This window comes from Artemia franciscana, unplaced genomic scaffold, assembly GCF_032884065.1.
Source record: "Artemia franciscana unplaced genomic scaffold, ASM3288406v1 PGA_scaffold_30, whole genome shotgun sequence".
Taxonomy (NCBI): Eukaryota; Metazoa; Arthropoda; class Branchiopoda; order Anostraca; family Artemiidae; genus Artemia; species Artemia franciscana.
Genome location: NW_027062662.1, coordinates 104,267 through 120,061, shown reverse-complemented (window position 1 = coordinate 120,061; position 15,795 = coordinate 104,267). Strand labels below are relative to the sequence as shown.

Genomic DNA, 15,795 nt, shown 5'->3' with positions numbered 1-15,795 from the left:
ATTAAAATGACTAGAAATACTATCAAAGAATAAATGAAACCCAAACCGAACAGAAATTAAAATCAACGATCCTATCAAACACAAATATAACAGCAACTGATGTTAATGAAGAAATACATCTTAAATTGAGTAAAGTTATAGTTCAATTCGTCGGTGAAGACTTGAAAATATATCACTAAAATAATCAAAATGACTGAAGAACTAAAAGAAAGAATGGTAAATCAAAAAGAACAAGAACGATGAAACTTGACAGGCATATCAACGACCGGAACAGATTCCGGTCGCTTCCCCGATTCGACCGTCTGGGGGGAGCGAGCGAAAGAGATAATTGAGAAGAGTTTTTATTTGCGAGTCAACAAATTATTGTTGCTTTTAGGTGTGGCTCTTTGGTCTAGGGGCAAGATTCTTGCTTAGGGTGTGAGAGGTCCCGGGTCTGAATCCCAGATGACCTTAAAGTCCCAACCGAATCTTTTGAAACTGGGGTAGTTGGAGGGGGAAACCGGAAATCTTGGAAAATGCTTAGGGTGGAGAGATTGATGGGAATAACAAGCACAAGTTCTAGATACATGATTGACATAACTGGAAAGGATCTTCTCTCTTTGAGGGAGTTGTGGGGGGAATTTCCCATCGGATCTGGGGATGGGGAGGGGGTGAAGGGGAAAGCGGAAATCTTGGAAACCGGAAATTCCAGAAACTGCTTAGAGTGGAGAAGTTGGGATGAGGCTTAAAGGGAACAATAAGCACAAGTTCTAGATACGTGATTGACACAACAAGACCGGGTCCGATCTCTTTGGGGGAGTTGGGGGAATTTCTAGTACTTTGGTGAAGTCGAGAATAGGCACGAGTCCTTGATGTGTGACTGACATAATGGGACCGGATCCACTCTCTTTTGGGGAGTTGGGAGAGGGGACATTTTCAGTGCTTTGGCGAGTTCGGTGCTCCTGGACAAACAGAAACATTGATACCTCTAGTACCGTGTCTAATTTTAGGTTCCGACCTCATTACAAGCGCCATATGAGGTCTTGGCTCTTATTTCTTTACTTAACACTCAATAAAAAGCGAATATTTTCTGGTAAATAAATAATTCTTGTATCTTTTAAAAGAGAAACCACACATGGTTTGAGAGACTTTATTGTCTGATTCCATATGGCATTTTCTTTGCCTATCGCTCACTAAAAAGCAAAGGTTTTTGTTAAATAAAGTATTCTTTTCTCTTTTACAGGGGCACGAGGTTTGAGAGACTCTGTGATTCAATGTATCGCCAATAAACATAAACTGTTTGATTTAATAAGAGAGTCACCATCACTCTATACATATAAAAAGCTATTGAAAGAGATAGTTCTTTCAGCGTATAGTAGCGGGGACTGAATTTAAAGTGATTTATTTATAAATTAGTTTATAAGTCCCATCCGTGTCTCCATGAGTCGATTTTTTCCGCTTCTTCTCTCTCTCTCTCTCTCTCTCTCTCTCTCTTTCTCTATGTAATCCGTGTGAGTTATTGATGTGAAATTTCTTCTTCTTTTTTCTCTCTCTATTGTTAAAGGAGACAAAACGAGTTGTCTCCCTGTCTAATTTGTATAAGATTTATGTATATCGTTTCTTGTTTAATAAAGTCAAGTCTAAATCTAAAGAAAAATGATTACCCAGGGTACCCAAAAATCATGCTTTTTGATAATCTTAAAGAAGGAAAACAAATCAGAACATCTTCGAATAAGGTTACAAGAGGCCACTGGAAAATATTAAAACCAATCGTTTTATTCAAATAAATTAGTTCTGGACTATACCCTGGATCTGATGGGTAACACTGTACTGTCAGTGATATCTGGCATGCATCCAAGTAAATATTTTACTTAAACTTGATCGATAGTTAATTTAGATTATTTACCTTGCCAATGAGTAATTTGCTTTTTGCTTTTGTATGTGCGATCCAATTTTATGAGCCTTAGAAAAATACAGACGGCGCATATAAGAGCTTGAAAATATCTTCACATGGCATTGCTAATGTTCTGAATTCATTCCTTAGTGCTGCATTCGCCTAAATCAACACATTTGTGAGATAGTAAAAAGCCCAACATTTAGAATTTTACCTCTATCGGCATTGAAAGAAGTACCTAGAGAAACAAAAATAATTATTTATCGTGTCATCTAGGCTGCTTGGTATTGGACACTAGTTGTGGTATTTCTACTTTATACTCGGAAGAGGTAGACACTCGAGTTTTGTTGGTTGGTGGTATAGATCATATAGATCATAATCTTAATCCAAAAAAACAGTAGTAGCAGTAGCAGCAGTAGTAGAACACACATATGGCCTTTTGTTCAATTGATCATCCCCTCTTCATTCGACAGGACTAATGAAAAAAAAATTGTCCTGTCAAATTGTTTATTTGGTATTGGATACCATTTGTGGCATCTCTACTTCATACTCGGAACAGGCAGATACCAGGATTGTCCTGCTTTGTAGGTTAGATCATAGGTAAGAGAAGTAGAACGGGTAGAACGGGTAGAAGTAGAACGCTGTAGGTTAGAACGGGTATAAATGAAACAATTTGACTTACCCAGATTAACCGTAAGCCTATTTACCCTCGGCAAAGAATTTAACTTATAAAAATTATCTTTCATAGATGTCAGGATTTACGTCTTTTATCTTTGCAGTGCTAATAGCTACAGTGGTATAACAAAATAATGACAGTTTTTCCTTCCGGGGATTATTAGTCAACAACTTTTTTGACCATACTGTCTTTATATTTACAAATAAAACAAATAAAAATATAAAGGAAAATTTATTAAATTTCAAATAAGAAAGGATAAAAAAAAAGACAAACTAACTTTTAATAGTAAGAAAGGTCTTACTATTATGAAGCCTTTTTCAACAGAGAAAAGTAATTTTGTAAAATTAAGTAGAACCAAAAAAAAATCAATTAAGTAAATTAAATAGAACATATACATAAGAAGAAAAAGCAGACACATAAGAAAAAAACTTACATCTTAATAATAATTAATAGTAATCTTAATAATGTTAAATAGGACACCTATCCGTCACTGCAAATAGCAAGAAAATAAAACAAAAAATCGGGATTACTATTTTGTCTTTTTTGTGCGCTTTAATACTATAATGCAACATCAAGGACACAGTTGTTTTTTTGATTTTTCAGTCAATGCAATTGTTAATTAATCAAAAAATGAAATAGTTTATTTGTTAAGAAAATGTTCATATGCCTTAGGCTAGAACAAGCATAAATAAATGCAGACAAAAAAAAATTAATAGCAAATAGCATATGATGGATTGCACGGATCTTTTTGTTTACTAATCTAGCAGAGGTACGTTGATTATTCCTAGACTTTACTTCATTTTGACGTTTCTAAATAAGGCTAAAACTTGTTTGGGGCTGATTATGAATAGCCTCCATTAGTTATCGAAACAATTCACCTGCCCTAAATCCTCTGTCTAAAGATACAGAAATTATACTAGTCAAAAATATCAATGCATCTTCCGTCTTTCTATTCTTTCGGAGCCCAAACTGATTAATATTTTACCAATCAAATGTCTCAAGAAAATACGATGGAAAATATGCTGTTCCTTAACAAGACGCTATATAACTGGAAAAACCGATTTCGAACGATAAATACCAGTATCATTTCTATCACCTCCTTTATAAACTGGTGTCACTCTTCCATATTTTTTTTAAATCTATAAACTTACCCTGTTGGACGAAATCATTAACTAATGATCTTAAAACGAGACTTTAAATTATCCAATGTACTCTGTCCATACTGCTACTACTACTGCTAATACTGCTTTTAATGTTACTTTTATTACTACGGCTACTACTGCTGAGGCTAAAGGTAGGAAGGCGAAACTTTCAGAGAATGTTTAGGAGGATGCTGAACTATATAAGAACTTTATTTATAAGTAGGTAGTCAAAAGTGTGTATCAGATATATCCTAGGATATATCCCAGGAATGGTCTGGGGTATTAACTTGAAATTTCCAGGATATGTTAAAGGGGATATTGACCTGGGAAAAGGGCAATATGTATATACTACTACAATACTGTCATTACTGCTGCTATTGCTACTACAGCTTCTTTTAACATCATGATTATTACTGAACAACTACTATTCCGATTACTACTACTATTAAGACTGAGTTTAAGGGTGTTACAGTAAAACTCTGAGGGAATGTTGAAGAGGATAAAGATCTAATTTAAAACACGCTATGTGGATGAAGGCTATTAAAAGGCCGCAACAGCTTTATCTCAGGAATATCTTGGAGTACTAGCTTGAATTTTCAGTGTATCTCAAGGGGGATACTCAAGGAAAAGAGTAATAAGATAACATTTACAGCAAATATTAGGGAGTATGTTAATCCCCTGCATACACGATGTATGTATGCAGGCTGTCAAATGGCCATGTCAGCAATGAATCGATAAGGGCCTAGAGTAAAAGACTGAAAGTTTCAGAGCATGTTTAGGGTATGTTGAGCTAATAAAAACACACATTGTACACACTACTACCAGTTGTAGCAGCACTACTACTACTGCTGTTAGTATTAATATTACTAATCTGACTGTATTAGTGGGGAACTTTAAGGTTAGTAACCTAAGGTTAACAAATTTGCGCCTGAGCACTTGCCGTCCTTCTCTAGCCTTCAAAAACCCCTGGAATATCTAAAGGAAGCGAAAAAGGATTTTAAAATGGGATAACAAAAGTTCATCCACTTCTTCTGGGTAAAGTTTGTGGATATCATCTATTTCCTCTAAAAGACGTAATATAACAGAAAATAACACAATAAAACATGACTTAACATAATTTAAAACGACTTAACATAACTTGGCATAACTAACACAACATAAAAAAAAACACCGGGATATAAACTAACAGCCCCATCCTCAAAACCTAGCTCTTTACATTACAGTTTTAATCTTTTCCCAACTCTTTAAGAACGGCTCCTGAAAAAAAGGCTGTAATTAGAACAGTAAGAAGCTTTTTAAAAAATGCTAAAACTTTACCATAAAGAGCGACGTATTGAAAAGGGAATAGCCTCCTCAATTACTTAGTAATTTTTATTTGTTTTAGGTTCTAATGTTGCTCCTTACTTTCAGCTGAATAAACCTGTTTTCGTAATTTAATTTTTCAAGAAAGATGGTTACGGATTCATGTTTGAGTGTTAGTTTTACATTTTTTTTTTCTCCAAAGTGATTTTGTCGAAGATGAAATTAAAACAAAATGAGAAGCGAAAAATTGCCATAGAAAAGGAAAAAGATAAAATAGCCAAATAGATAAGTTTTCAGTAGAAAATTTAGAGCGATATTAAAAGCTAAGACGTGCAGAAATAAATCTATATAAAAATACAAACTTAAAACACACCAAAATTATTATCAATGCATAAAATATGCAAAAACAACAAGAAATTGAAATGAATGATTGCAGGGAAAATTAAGATAAAAATAGCGGATACTGCTGTTGATGAATCCATTGAATCTGACTGTTATTGTAAATCTGATCCGTAAACCTTGATTAGCCTTGTAGTATTTTTGTTGTTGTTCGGTTGTATTTTTTCTATTATGACAAGTAATATGAAAGCATCATCGAACCATAGACTGTTTTCCGACCCACAGATTAATTAAAAAATTATGAATGTTAATTTCTTTTGGTTTTAAGTTCTAAAGTTTCTTTTCCCCTTTACTTTAAAAAACTGTTTTTTTTTATTTAGTTTTCTTTTTTTTTCATTGCCTTGTCTAAAGTCACCCCAAATTTTTTAGGGTGTATATGTTTTGGCGTATTTGTTTATTTAGTGCTTGAAGTATGGCATAAACCTGATATGGATATTCATTTATGAGAGAATGATCTTTTTCCTACGAAAATCTTTGAAATTGAACGAAGATCAGGACAAAAAGAGAGATATGTAACAGGAGATCAAATATTGTTTTGCTTTCTTATTTACTAAAAAAAAAAATCATGTGCTGGTTGCTCCTTTGCCTAGTCCCACAGACCGACATTTGCGTACTCTTTTGGGGAGGGAGACTAAGATTGTTCTTTAGGCTTAGGGGGAAGAACATGGGAAGCATAATTTTGGAATGTGCTGGGTTTCTTCGCGTCATTGGTAACCTAAACGTCCAGGTTCAAAACCATCCTTTTATTTTCAAACCTGATATAAATATCAATCTTTTTGTCATGTTTTTCTTCTTTTATTTGAAATCTTAAGGGTTGTAGAACAACAAGGGCAGACAGATAAAAATAATTTCTAGGAAACCAATTTTATCTTCTTTCCATATTTATTAGAAAAACCTCAAGAATTTTCTTCTATTTTTTTTGTTATCATCTTGTGGTTAGGGATTCATATCATTTTCCTGTTTTTTAATAGTAGACAAAATGTTACAACAATTAGTTCAGTTTAAAATGGCTGGGAGGAATATCAACTCACAGGAAAAATTATTCCTTCTGTTAGAGACTCCGTCGGAGCCAGTATTCAAGCCCAAAAAGTACAAAAATGAAGAAGTATATATCGATGTACCCGATAAATATCTGGTAAGCTCTTTTTTTTTATTTAGCAACATATTTTCTACATGAAATAGTCAGGGGACACTTACGTTATTGAGTGATGGAGTAAATAGAGTAAATATCTCCTTTTGGCCTAGTAGAGTAAATATAATATGGATATTTTTTATCCCATGCACCAAAAATTTACTTGCCATAAAATGGAGGAGGAGGCACAACTTATATTTGAAATTTCATATAACTGGAGAAAAACAGGCTTAAAAACCCCTAAAAAGCGGCACGATTTTCACCAAACCATGCAATAGAATTCTGAATATATACAAACCATGAACCCATTGTTTACAAGATACGAGATATTCTATTTTTCCACAGTGGAATCAAGCGGGGCTGTTCTTTTTTCCAAGGGCTGATCACCACGAACCAGTTGTCTTGGACTGTCGAAAGAAGGTTCATTTGAACGACAGTTTAAAGGTCCATTGTCATTATTGAGTAACAAAAAAGATTAGACCACAGCTTTGTGCCATCTTGGAAATGTTTTTCTGCAAAACAACAACTTTGGAACAAACCAAGTTTAAAAGTGATTAAGGTAGTTAAGCTTCAAGGTAATTAAAAGTGGTTAAATTTAATTAGTTTAATTATTAATTAATAAAATTTTTAATTAAAGGAAATTTTTAAGTAATTAATAAAAAATAAAAGCAAGTTTAAAAGTAAAACAGGATTATTAATAAGTTTGGCTCAAAGAGGACCTAAAGGGTATTGAGGTAGATTCAGCGACGTCCAATCAATATAGAAGTATTAAAAAACTTCCTATTCAGCTTCAAAGTTTCAGAGTTCATAACGACACGCGGTGGTGCACAATAAACTATAAAACTGACAAATTTTTTAAATTTTGTTTAACTAATTCGATTCATTTGAGGATTCATAAGATCATGTCCTGTGATGTATAGATGTGCACCAGCTTATAGGAAGGAGAGTCTTGGGATTTTTAAGTGCTTGATCTTTGTAAGGCCTAAAAAGCGTTTTCCCGCCCAAACTTTTAGTTTTAAGTGAGCCTTCAGATAAATATATAAGGAAATATAGGAGAACTTTTCCCACAATCTCCCTTCATTTTTAGGAAGAATTTCAGGACTAAGCCGGTTCCTCTCTTATACTGAATTCGTAACATGAATGATTACTTGCAAATACTCACGTTTATAGAAGGCTGAAAGGTTGAGAGCAATAATTCGTTCAAAGAACTACCCCTAGAAACTGTGAAAATGAAGACCATGTTATCCAGTATTATTTCTTCGTTCTCTCCAATGAGAAACATGGCAAGGGCCACAATTTCATTTTAAATAAGCCCTCTGCCGGCATTATAGGATTTTGGTTTCATTCTTGCCACTAAATGAAAAAAACTGTGTATGACCAACCTTCCCATGAAAAATGGGAAATTTTAACTTTTTGACATGGTTTGAGGGTTTTCAAGAGATTTAGTAGATCAATCAAACAACTCGTAGTAACAACTCTCAAAAAAAGTATCTGAAAATAAATTGATAACAATTAATATATAAAAACTAGCTTTTTAAACTTTGATCTTAATAAAAAACAAAAAAAAAAAAAAAAAAAAACTACACTATCAGATTAAGCATATCAGAGAGTCCTACTGTAATCGTTCTAAGTTTGTATCCATAACTAAATAAAACAGCAAACTTTTTCTATTGAAAGTAAGGAGCAACATTAAAGCTTAAAACGAACGGAAATTATTCCGCATATGGAGCCTGAGCAAAAGTTCAGGCTCTAATTAAACTTCCCTTGTGTTTCAGGAGCCGTTCTTAAACAGCTGGGACAAAAGGTCGAACTTAAGCGCAAAGAGCGTGGTACAGATTAGGGGTTAATCCTCCTAATATACAGAACAATTTTTGCGCTTTAAAATTTGTGTTTTTCCTTATTTAAAGTGGAAAAAATATTTTTTATTGAATTCCTGATTATTTTCAAATAATCCCAGGAAATATGCCCCCCTCCCGTCCATGGAAAATTTGCCACACTAAAATTCCTCCATAGTAATTTCCTCCCACACAAAATTCTTTCACCGAGAAATTACCTCAAAGACAATACCATCCCCGCTATGGATCCAAACCCTCAAATATTTCTTGCTTACGATTACGCCTGTAAAATGCTCCTTAGTATACTTCCATTTGAAGAAAGACTTGGGTTAATTTAATTTCTGATCCTTTCTAAGGTCACGGGGGAATTGCCCCGTGTCTACAATATTTCACGGGGACCTATGGAAAATTTCTCCTGCTGAAATATCCCCTTTGAGAATTTGCCCGGGTGATGGTTTCCCCATGGCGAGTTTCTCCCGTGGAAAATCCCCAACGTAAAAATTCCCCAGATAATTTTAATTCCGCTGAAAAAATTTCCCCGGACAGCTCCCCCAAAGCAACTTCACATGTAAAATAGGGTCTCCAACGAGAAAATAAGACAAATGAAACGAATATCGTATATGATTTCTGTCAAATTCCCACCGTGTACAGTTTACCTGAAAAGCTCACCCCCGAAAACTTCCATCTCGATGAGAAATTCTCCCCGCAGAAGATCCATCCCAAAAGATATCCCCCTCCCCTGAAAAATGTCGGCGTATTTCCCTATAACGAACACTATATGCAAAGAATGGGCAAATATCATAACTTGGGGCACTTCCTCCGGTGGTTTTTTTGGGGGGTTCACTCTATATCCAAACATAAATATTGCATTTTTCAACTATACTGAACAAAATAGCTTTCTTAAAATTTTTTAGATTTGGATTTTTCGGAAAAAGGGCGTGGAAAGGGGGTTAGTTGCTCTCTATTTTTTGTCACTTAAAAATAGCACTAGAAATTTAATTTCCACTCAAAGGAGCTCTCTTGATATTCTAGTACCATTGGTTTAATACAATCACCCCTGGGGAGAAAATCATCCCTGAAAGATGGGATCTTTCCCATCTTTCCTATTGTAAGTCTCTGATACTCTAAATCAGATGGTTTAATTTTAATTGAGAATCTTTGACTTCTAGTTTCCCTCCTATTTTGAAAATTCAGCAAGTTTTCTCAGGATTGTAACCTTTGATGGGTAGCACTAAACTTATTTAATTATATATTTGCAATTGACATAGCAAGCCGATTCTTTTTATATATCTCTTGATACTAAAATTTCGTTTTTTAGAGTTTCGATTGGTATTGAGCCGCGTCGGTCTTAAATTTCTGTTCGTTACCAAAACCTGACTAATGACGTGGAATTTTGTAAATTTATAAGAAGAAAGATCATTGGTGTGTGTTTATTTTATTTTTTATTTGTTTCTTCTCCAGGAGTGATCGTATTGACCCAGTGGTCCTACAAGATTGGGAGATGATTCATTCAAGCCGGAACTAAAAGCTCCAGGCTATTAAAATCTTTTATGTTTGAATTTAACTATCCAGAGCTACGATTCTGAAAAAATTTGCCTGATTTTCAAAGGGGGTCCCAGTTTTTACGTAAAAATTCTGTAGTGATAGAAATACATATTCCAATTCAACAGTCTTTTGTTTGAGCATTCGATCTCACAGAACTGAGAAAAAAAGTCAAAATTTAGCATACAGAGTAGGGATTTTTGGAAGAGCCTTTCACATATGGTATATTTTTTTGTTTATTTTAATTTTTATGTCACTCTTTACTTTTATCGAAGAAAATTTTATTTTTATATTTAATGTTTTTGCAGAGCCTGACACTAATCCGGCAGTTGCTTTTGTTTGACAATATACATGAATATTCGAAATGCTACGTTCTATGTTTTCAGTTTAATACTTAAGTAGACTTTATAAACTTTAACTTAATAAATGATTTTCAAAATGTAAACATAAAAATCTAAAATGTCGTCAAAACATAATCTAAGCCAGGATTAGGGAAAAGAATTCTTAGAAAATTTTTATTACCTTTCATTGAATTCCAAAATAAAAAAAAACTAAGGCCCTAATTCTTCAGGGAAACCCCAACAACGAAATTATCCATGGACCAATAATAAGACCGAACGCGTTGTTGCAGTGCCCCACTCAGTGGCAACCCCTTGGCCCAGGGTAATGAGAGCATACGCTATGATGCTGTGAATCACTATCAACATTACGTCGAAGGAAGAAAATAACACTGTAGGATTTCGCCCTTGAGTCTTAAGACTATTTAGATCTTCAGTATGTGAGCCAAAATTACAAACTGCCCTATCAATATTGTGGAAGAAGGTCTTCACTGTCCATTTTTTTAGTTTTAGTTTTCAATTTTGTAAAAAGAAATTAGCTGATTAGTTCTATCGAAATCTCCTATGTGCTAATTGTCGTGTGTTGTAGCTTCTGATCTAGGAGCAAACATGTGTGTCTTATTTTCTTTGTTTAAGTGTTTTCCTTAGTTTCTTCCTCCGAGAAACTTGAAAAAAGCTTAAATGATCCAGTCATCGTACCAACGAACGGAAATTTTTCATAGTGTTCTTTTCCACAAGTTCAACAGCTACAACTCTATTCTTCAAAATGTTGTCTTCAGGGAATAGAGCTTCTGTAATCAGATAGGTGTTTTTGCTTTGTCTGACACCAGCTGCTAGTAATCCAGTAATGTCAAGAGTCAGTTTTTGTAGTGTCTTTTTGATGTATTTCGAAGTAGAGGAAAATTGCAGATGCTTTAAATAGCACAAAACTCATTAGCCCCCAGGGACACGACTTGGACCTGCTGCATTTTTTCATTTCATTCGTCCCACTGAACGGGATTATCTATTCATCAGCTGATAAATTGGTTTCAAGCTTCAGATTTTGACATCAAGGTTTGACAGCTTCTTTCAAAAGATTTTTTCAACGGTGCGCCCCCCCCCCCCTCTTAGTCTTGTCTTCCTTGCAGAAGAAATGTAGATTGTTCCAAAGCCTCCTCTGTCTGTCGTGGGACATAGTCTGGGAAATAAGAGGAGCTATATACTATCTGCTCCGCTACCATCTCAAATCCCGTCTATACGATCCCGTCAAGAAAGAAATATCAAACATGCGCCTTATATTTTCGGTAATGTTCTTACCATTGCTGGTGAGATGTTTGTGGAAGTAGAATAATGACAGTATTTCAGATATATCAACAGCAGCATTCAAAAGAAAACTAGGTAGATGATAGTCGACTTAGTCGTAAAGAGTCAGTCCATTTTATTATGTTTTTGTACAGACAAAAGCGAACGTAACCTCATCTACTCTAAATACAAGGTGAATCCGCCTGTGCCCATTTTCCTTTCCTTGGCATTTGAGAGTTACCAGCGTCCATGTTGGTTTTTGAAAAGGTAAAAGTTAAATAAATAAAAAAAGTTTTTTTTACTGAAAGTAAGGAGGGATATTGAAACTTAAAACGAACAGAAATTACTCCGTATATGAAAGGGGCTGTTCCCTCCAAAACACCTCGCTCTTTACGCTAAAGTTTGACTCTTTATCTCAACTTTACTTTTTAAAACAGTGAAAAACTTTAGCATAAAGAGCGGGGCGTTGTGGAGGGAACAACCCCTTTCATATACGGAGTTTAATTTCTGAACGTTTTTGAATTAAGGCATGTTTTGATTTTGGCTCTCGGCACATGAATAATTAAAACGAAATTTGCATATTAATTCATTTTTATGGCTAAATGGCTTTCTCATAGTTTTGTTCGGACGATTTTGATAAAAAAGGAGCGAGGGAGTAGGCCTAGTTACCCCCAATATTTTGGTTATTTAAAAGGCAACTAAAACTTTTAATTTTTTACGAACGTTTTAATTAGTAAAAATATACGTTACTTACGAATTAACTTACGTAACAAACTTCTATATTCGTATGTTTTTATTACGTATATAAGAGGTTTCTCCATCCCCCCTCGTCAATACCTCACTCTTTACACTAAAGCTTAAATATTGTCCCAATTCCTTAAGAATGACCCCTGAATCACAAAGTCCGTAGAATAAATAGTTGAAATTAATAAAATCACTTTAGCGTAAAGAGCGAGGTATTAGGAGGAGGTGAACTCCCCATATGCGTAATAGTTTTTGTTCGTTTTAAGTTTTATGCTGCTCCTTATTTTCAATTGAAAAAAACTTTTTCATATTTATCTTTCATTGTTGTTTAAAAAAAAACTAAGAAATCCTGCCCCCCTTCATGGATATTTTCTTTCCCCATGACAAATTCCTCCATGGAAAGTTCCCTCCGGATAACCCTTACCCCTCAACCCCTCCCCCAACCAAAAAAATCCCCTGATAGCATCTGTACACTTCCCAATAACCATTACTATATGTAAACACTGGTCAAGGTTTGTAACTTGCAGCCCCTCCCGCGGGGACTGTGGGAGAGTGAGTCGTCCCCAAAGACATAATTATTGGGCTTTTCGACTATGCTGAATAAAATGATTATCTCGAAAAATGAGCGTGGGAGTGGGCCTAGGTGCCCTCCAATGTTTTGGTCACTTAAAAGGGGTACTAGAACTTTTAATTTCCGTTAGAATGAGCCCTCTCACGACATGCTAGGATCACTGTGTCGATACGATCACCCCTGGGGAAAAAAAAAAAAAAAAAAAAAAAAAAAACAAATAAACACGCATCCGTGATCTGTCTTTTGGCCAAAAATGTAAAATTCCACATTTTTGTAGATAGGAGCTTGAAACTTCTACTGTAGTGTTCTCTGATACGCTGAATCCGATTATGAGATTTTCGTCGAGATTCTATTACTTTTAAGAGGTGTTTCCCCTATTTTCTAAAATAAGGCAAATTTTCGCAGGCTTCTAACTTTTGATGGGTAGGTCTAAACTTAATGAAACATATATTTAAAGTCAGCATCAAAATTTAATTCTTTTTATGTAACTATTGTTACAAAAATTCCGTATTTTTAGAGTTTTGGTTACTATTGAGCCGGGTCACTCCTAACTACAGTTCGTTACCACGAACTGTTTGATAACTAGGCTTTCCTTTGAAGTGTCAATAGTTATTTTAAGGGATCGAAATCATCAGATGGTCGTTGTCACTATTTGAAAATCAAAGCCATGGTGGAAGTCAGCTTCTGTCTCTTCAAGTAGACTGGACTGATAGGGTATACCCTTTACGCATTCATAAGCAGTAGTCGCATTAGTAATTGATAGACCAGTAGCTGTGTTACTTAGGCCTTTTCTCCGTCACTGCAATCAGGAAAACCGCTAAAATCAGTATCATCTCCGTGGCAGAAGAAGACACCAATAGTTAAATTGGATTAAGTTTCTGAAGGTTTTGTGGACGACTAATAAGTTGAGACTCCCAGATAACAGACTTCTGCCGGAAACTGGGCCTCCTTTCTTGCAAGGGGTTGTCAATTGACGACCTAGAATTTTTGAAAAATTCCTCTGGCCTTCCATGGCGGATAAAAAAAGAGTGTCAACACTCAACCATTCTAAATTTATTGTTGTCACTTTCACTTGATTTCTTAAGTAAAAAATATTTGGTATACTAATTAGAATTATCTGCCTTTAACGAATATTCCATTTAGTTAACCTTAAAGTCCTGTGTAAATTTGAACTATAAGATTGGGATGAAACTTGGTGGGTAGGATAATTAAATGTCGTAGATACGTGATTAACGTAACTGTACTGGATCCGCTCTCTTTGGAGGAGTTCGGGGGTGGAGTTCAGTGTTTTGGTGAGTTTTATTGGCTAATTGGAATTGGTTAACTATTTAGAATTAGTAAGGGCTTTGACTAATTAGAATTATCTGCCTTTAACAAATATTCCATTTAGTTATCCTACTCCTTTTTCTGCTCATACCAGAACAGTTTTTTTTTTTTTAGAAATATGTGTTTGTACTTGTTCAATTGCTGGAATTACAAGCTATTGTGCAGTTTTGCTTTCACTCCAGAATTTTTAAGCAGAATAAAGCTACCTGGCTTTAAGCTAGGCGGCATCAAATGACAACCAAAATCAGAAAGATTTAAAAAATGCAATTTTTTCAATTCAGTAATTTAGTAGATTTAATTAGCTTTAACTTAATAAATATTTTTTCAAAATGTAACAATAAAACTGTGAAATGTTTGTAACACATAAACGATATCAAGATTAAGGGAAACGATATTTTTTAACCCAAGACATATTTCCCTATCTTCACTTCAAACAATTAACATATTTCTTCCGTGCAGTCTTGTAAACCTTGAGAATAGGCCCAAGATAGGAACAGAGCAATGGTAAGAGCTTGAAAAAAAAAATGGTGAAACGTCGGGGAAATTGCAAAAGAGTTTTTTTTTTACAACCAGAAAAATACATTAAAGTGATTTGCGCTATGTACGAGAATAATACTGCTGCGGTTAAGGTAGGAAATGAGGTTAGCAACTGGTTTTGTATTAAATCAGGAGTTAAGCAGGGTTGTGTTCTATCCCCCTTTATATGGATCATTTTGATGGACTTCGTCTTAAGGAGCACAGGAAAGGCAATTGGAGACCATGGAATCAAATGGGGAGGAAGAACGCTCCTGGACTTAGATTATGCTGATGATTTAAGCATATTAGATGAAAGTGTGAGCAAAATGAATGAATTTTTAGAGGTTTTACGAGTTCAGGGTGCTAAAATAGGCTTGAGAATTAATGTTAAGAAGACTAAGTCACTAAGGTTAGGAATAAGTGAAGATGAACAGGTGACCTTAGGTAACGAAAAGATTGATCAGGTTGGGAGCTTCAGTTACCTTGGTAGTATTATTAGTAAAGATGGTGGGAGCAGTGAAGATGTTAAAAGTAGAATAGCTAAAGCTCAGGGTGTTTTTTCACAGTTAAAAAAAGTTTGGAAGAATAGAAAGATAAGCCTACAAACCAAGATTAGAATATTGGAAGCTACAGTGATGACAGTGGTCAAATATGGCTCTGAAGCATGGACACTCCGAAAAGCAGATGAAAATTTACTAGATGTTTTCCAGAGAAATTGCCTACGGATTGTTCTGGGTACCCGGCTGACTGACCGTATTTCAAACAGTAGGTTGTACGAAAAGTGTGGTTCAATCCCACTTTCTGGGGCTATAATGAAAGAAAGGTTGAGATGGCTAGGCCACGTTCTACGGATGAAGGATGAAAGATTACCGAAGATTGTCCTTTTTGGCCAACCGTCAGGGGCTACACGGAAAGCAGGTCGTCCTTGTCTGGGTTGGGAGGATGTCATAAATAAGGATTTAAAGGAAATGGGAACTTCCTGGGAGGGTGTAAAGAGGGAGGCTTTAAATAGATTAGGTTGGAGGAGGAGCGTGCGTAGCTGTGTTGGCCTCAGGCGGCTTGGTGCTGCAGTGAGTTATTAGTAGTAGTAGTAGTAGTACTGAAATGTACAAAAAAAT

At 35.1% G+C, this 15,795-nt stretch overlaps 2 protein-coding genes across 2 annotated transcripts in view; one reads left to right on the top strand and one right to left on the bottom strand.

Annotated features, from left to right (window-relative positions):
* The window catches only part of LOC136041602 (uncharacterized), a 124,903-nt gene that overhangs the window by 79,539 nt on the left and 29,569 nt on the right, over positions 1-15,795 (bottom strand). The gene's annotated exons all lie outside the window — the stretch shown is intronic.
* Positions 6,368-15,795, top strand: part of LOC136041601 (phenoloxidase 2-like) — a 76,480-nt gene continuing 67,052 nt past the window's right edge. Inside the window, 1 exon segment of the mRNA XM_065726304.1 lies at positions 6,368-6,527. Within this exon segment, the coding sequence (XP_065582376.1) occupies positions 6,372-6,527 (156 nt within the window). The 5' untranslated portion in view covers positions 6,368-6,371.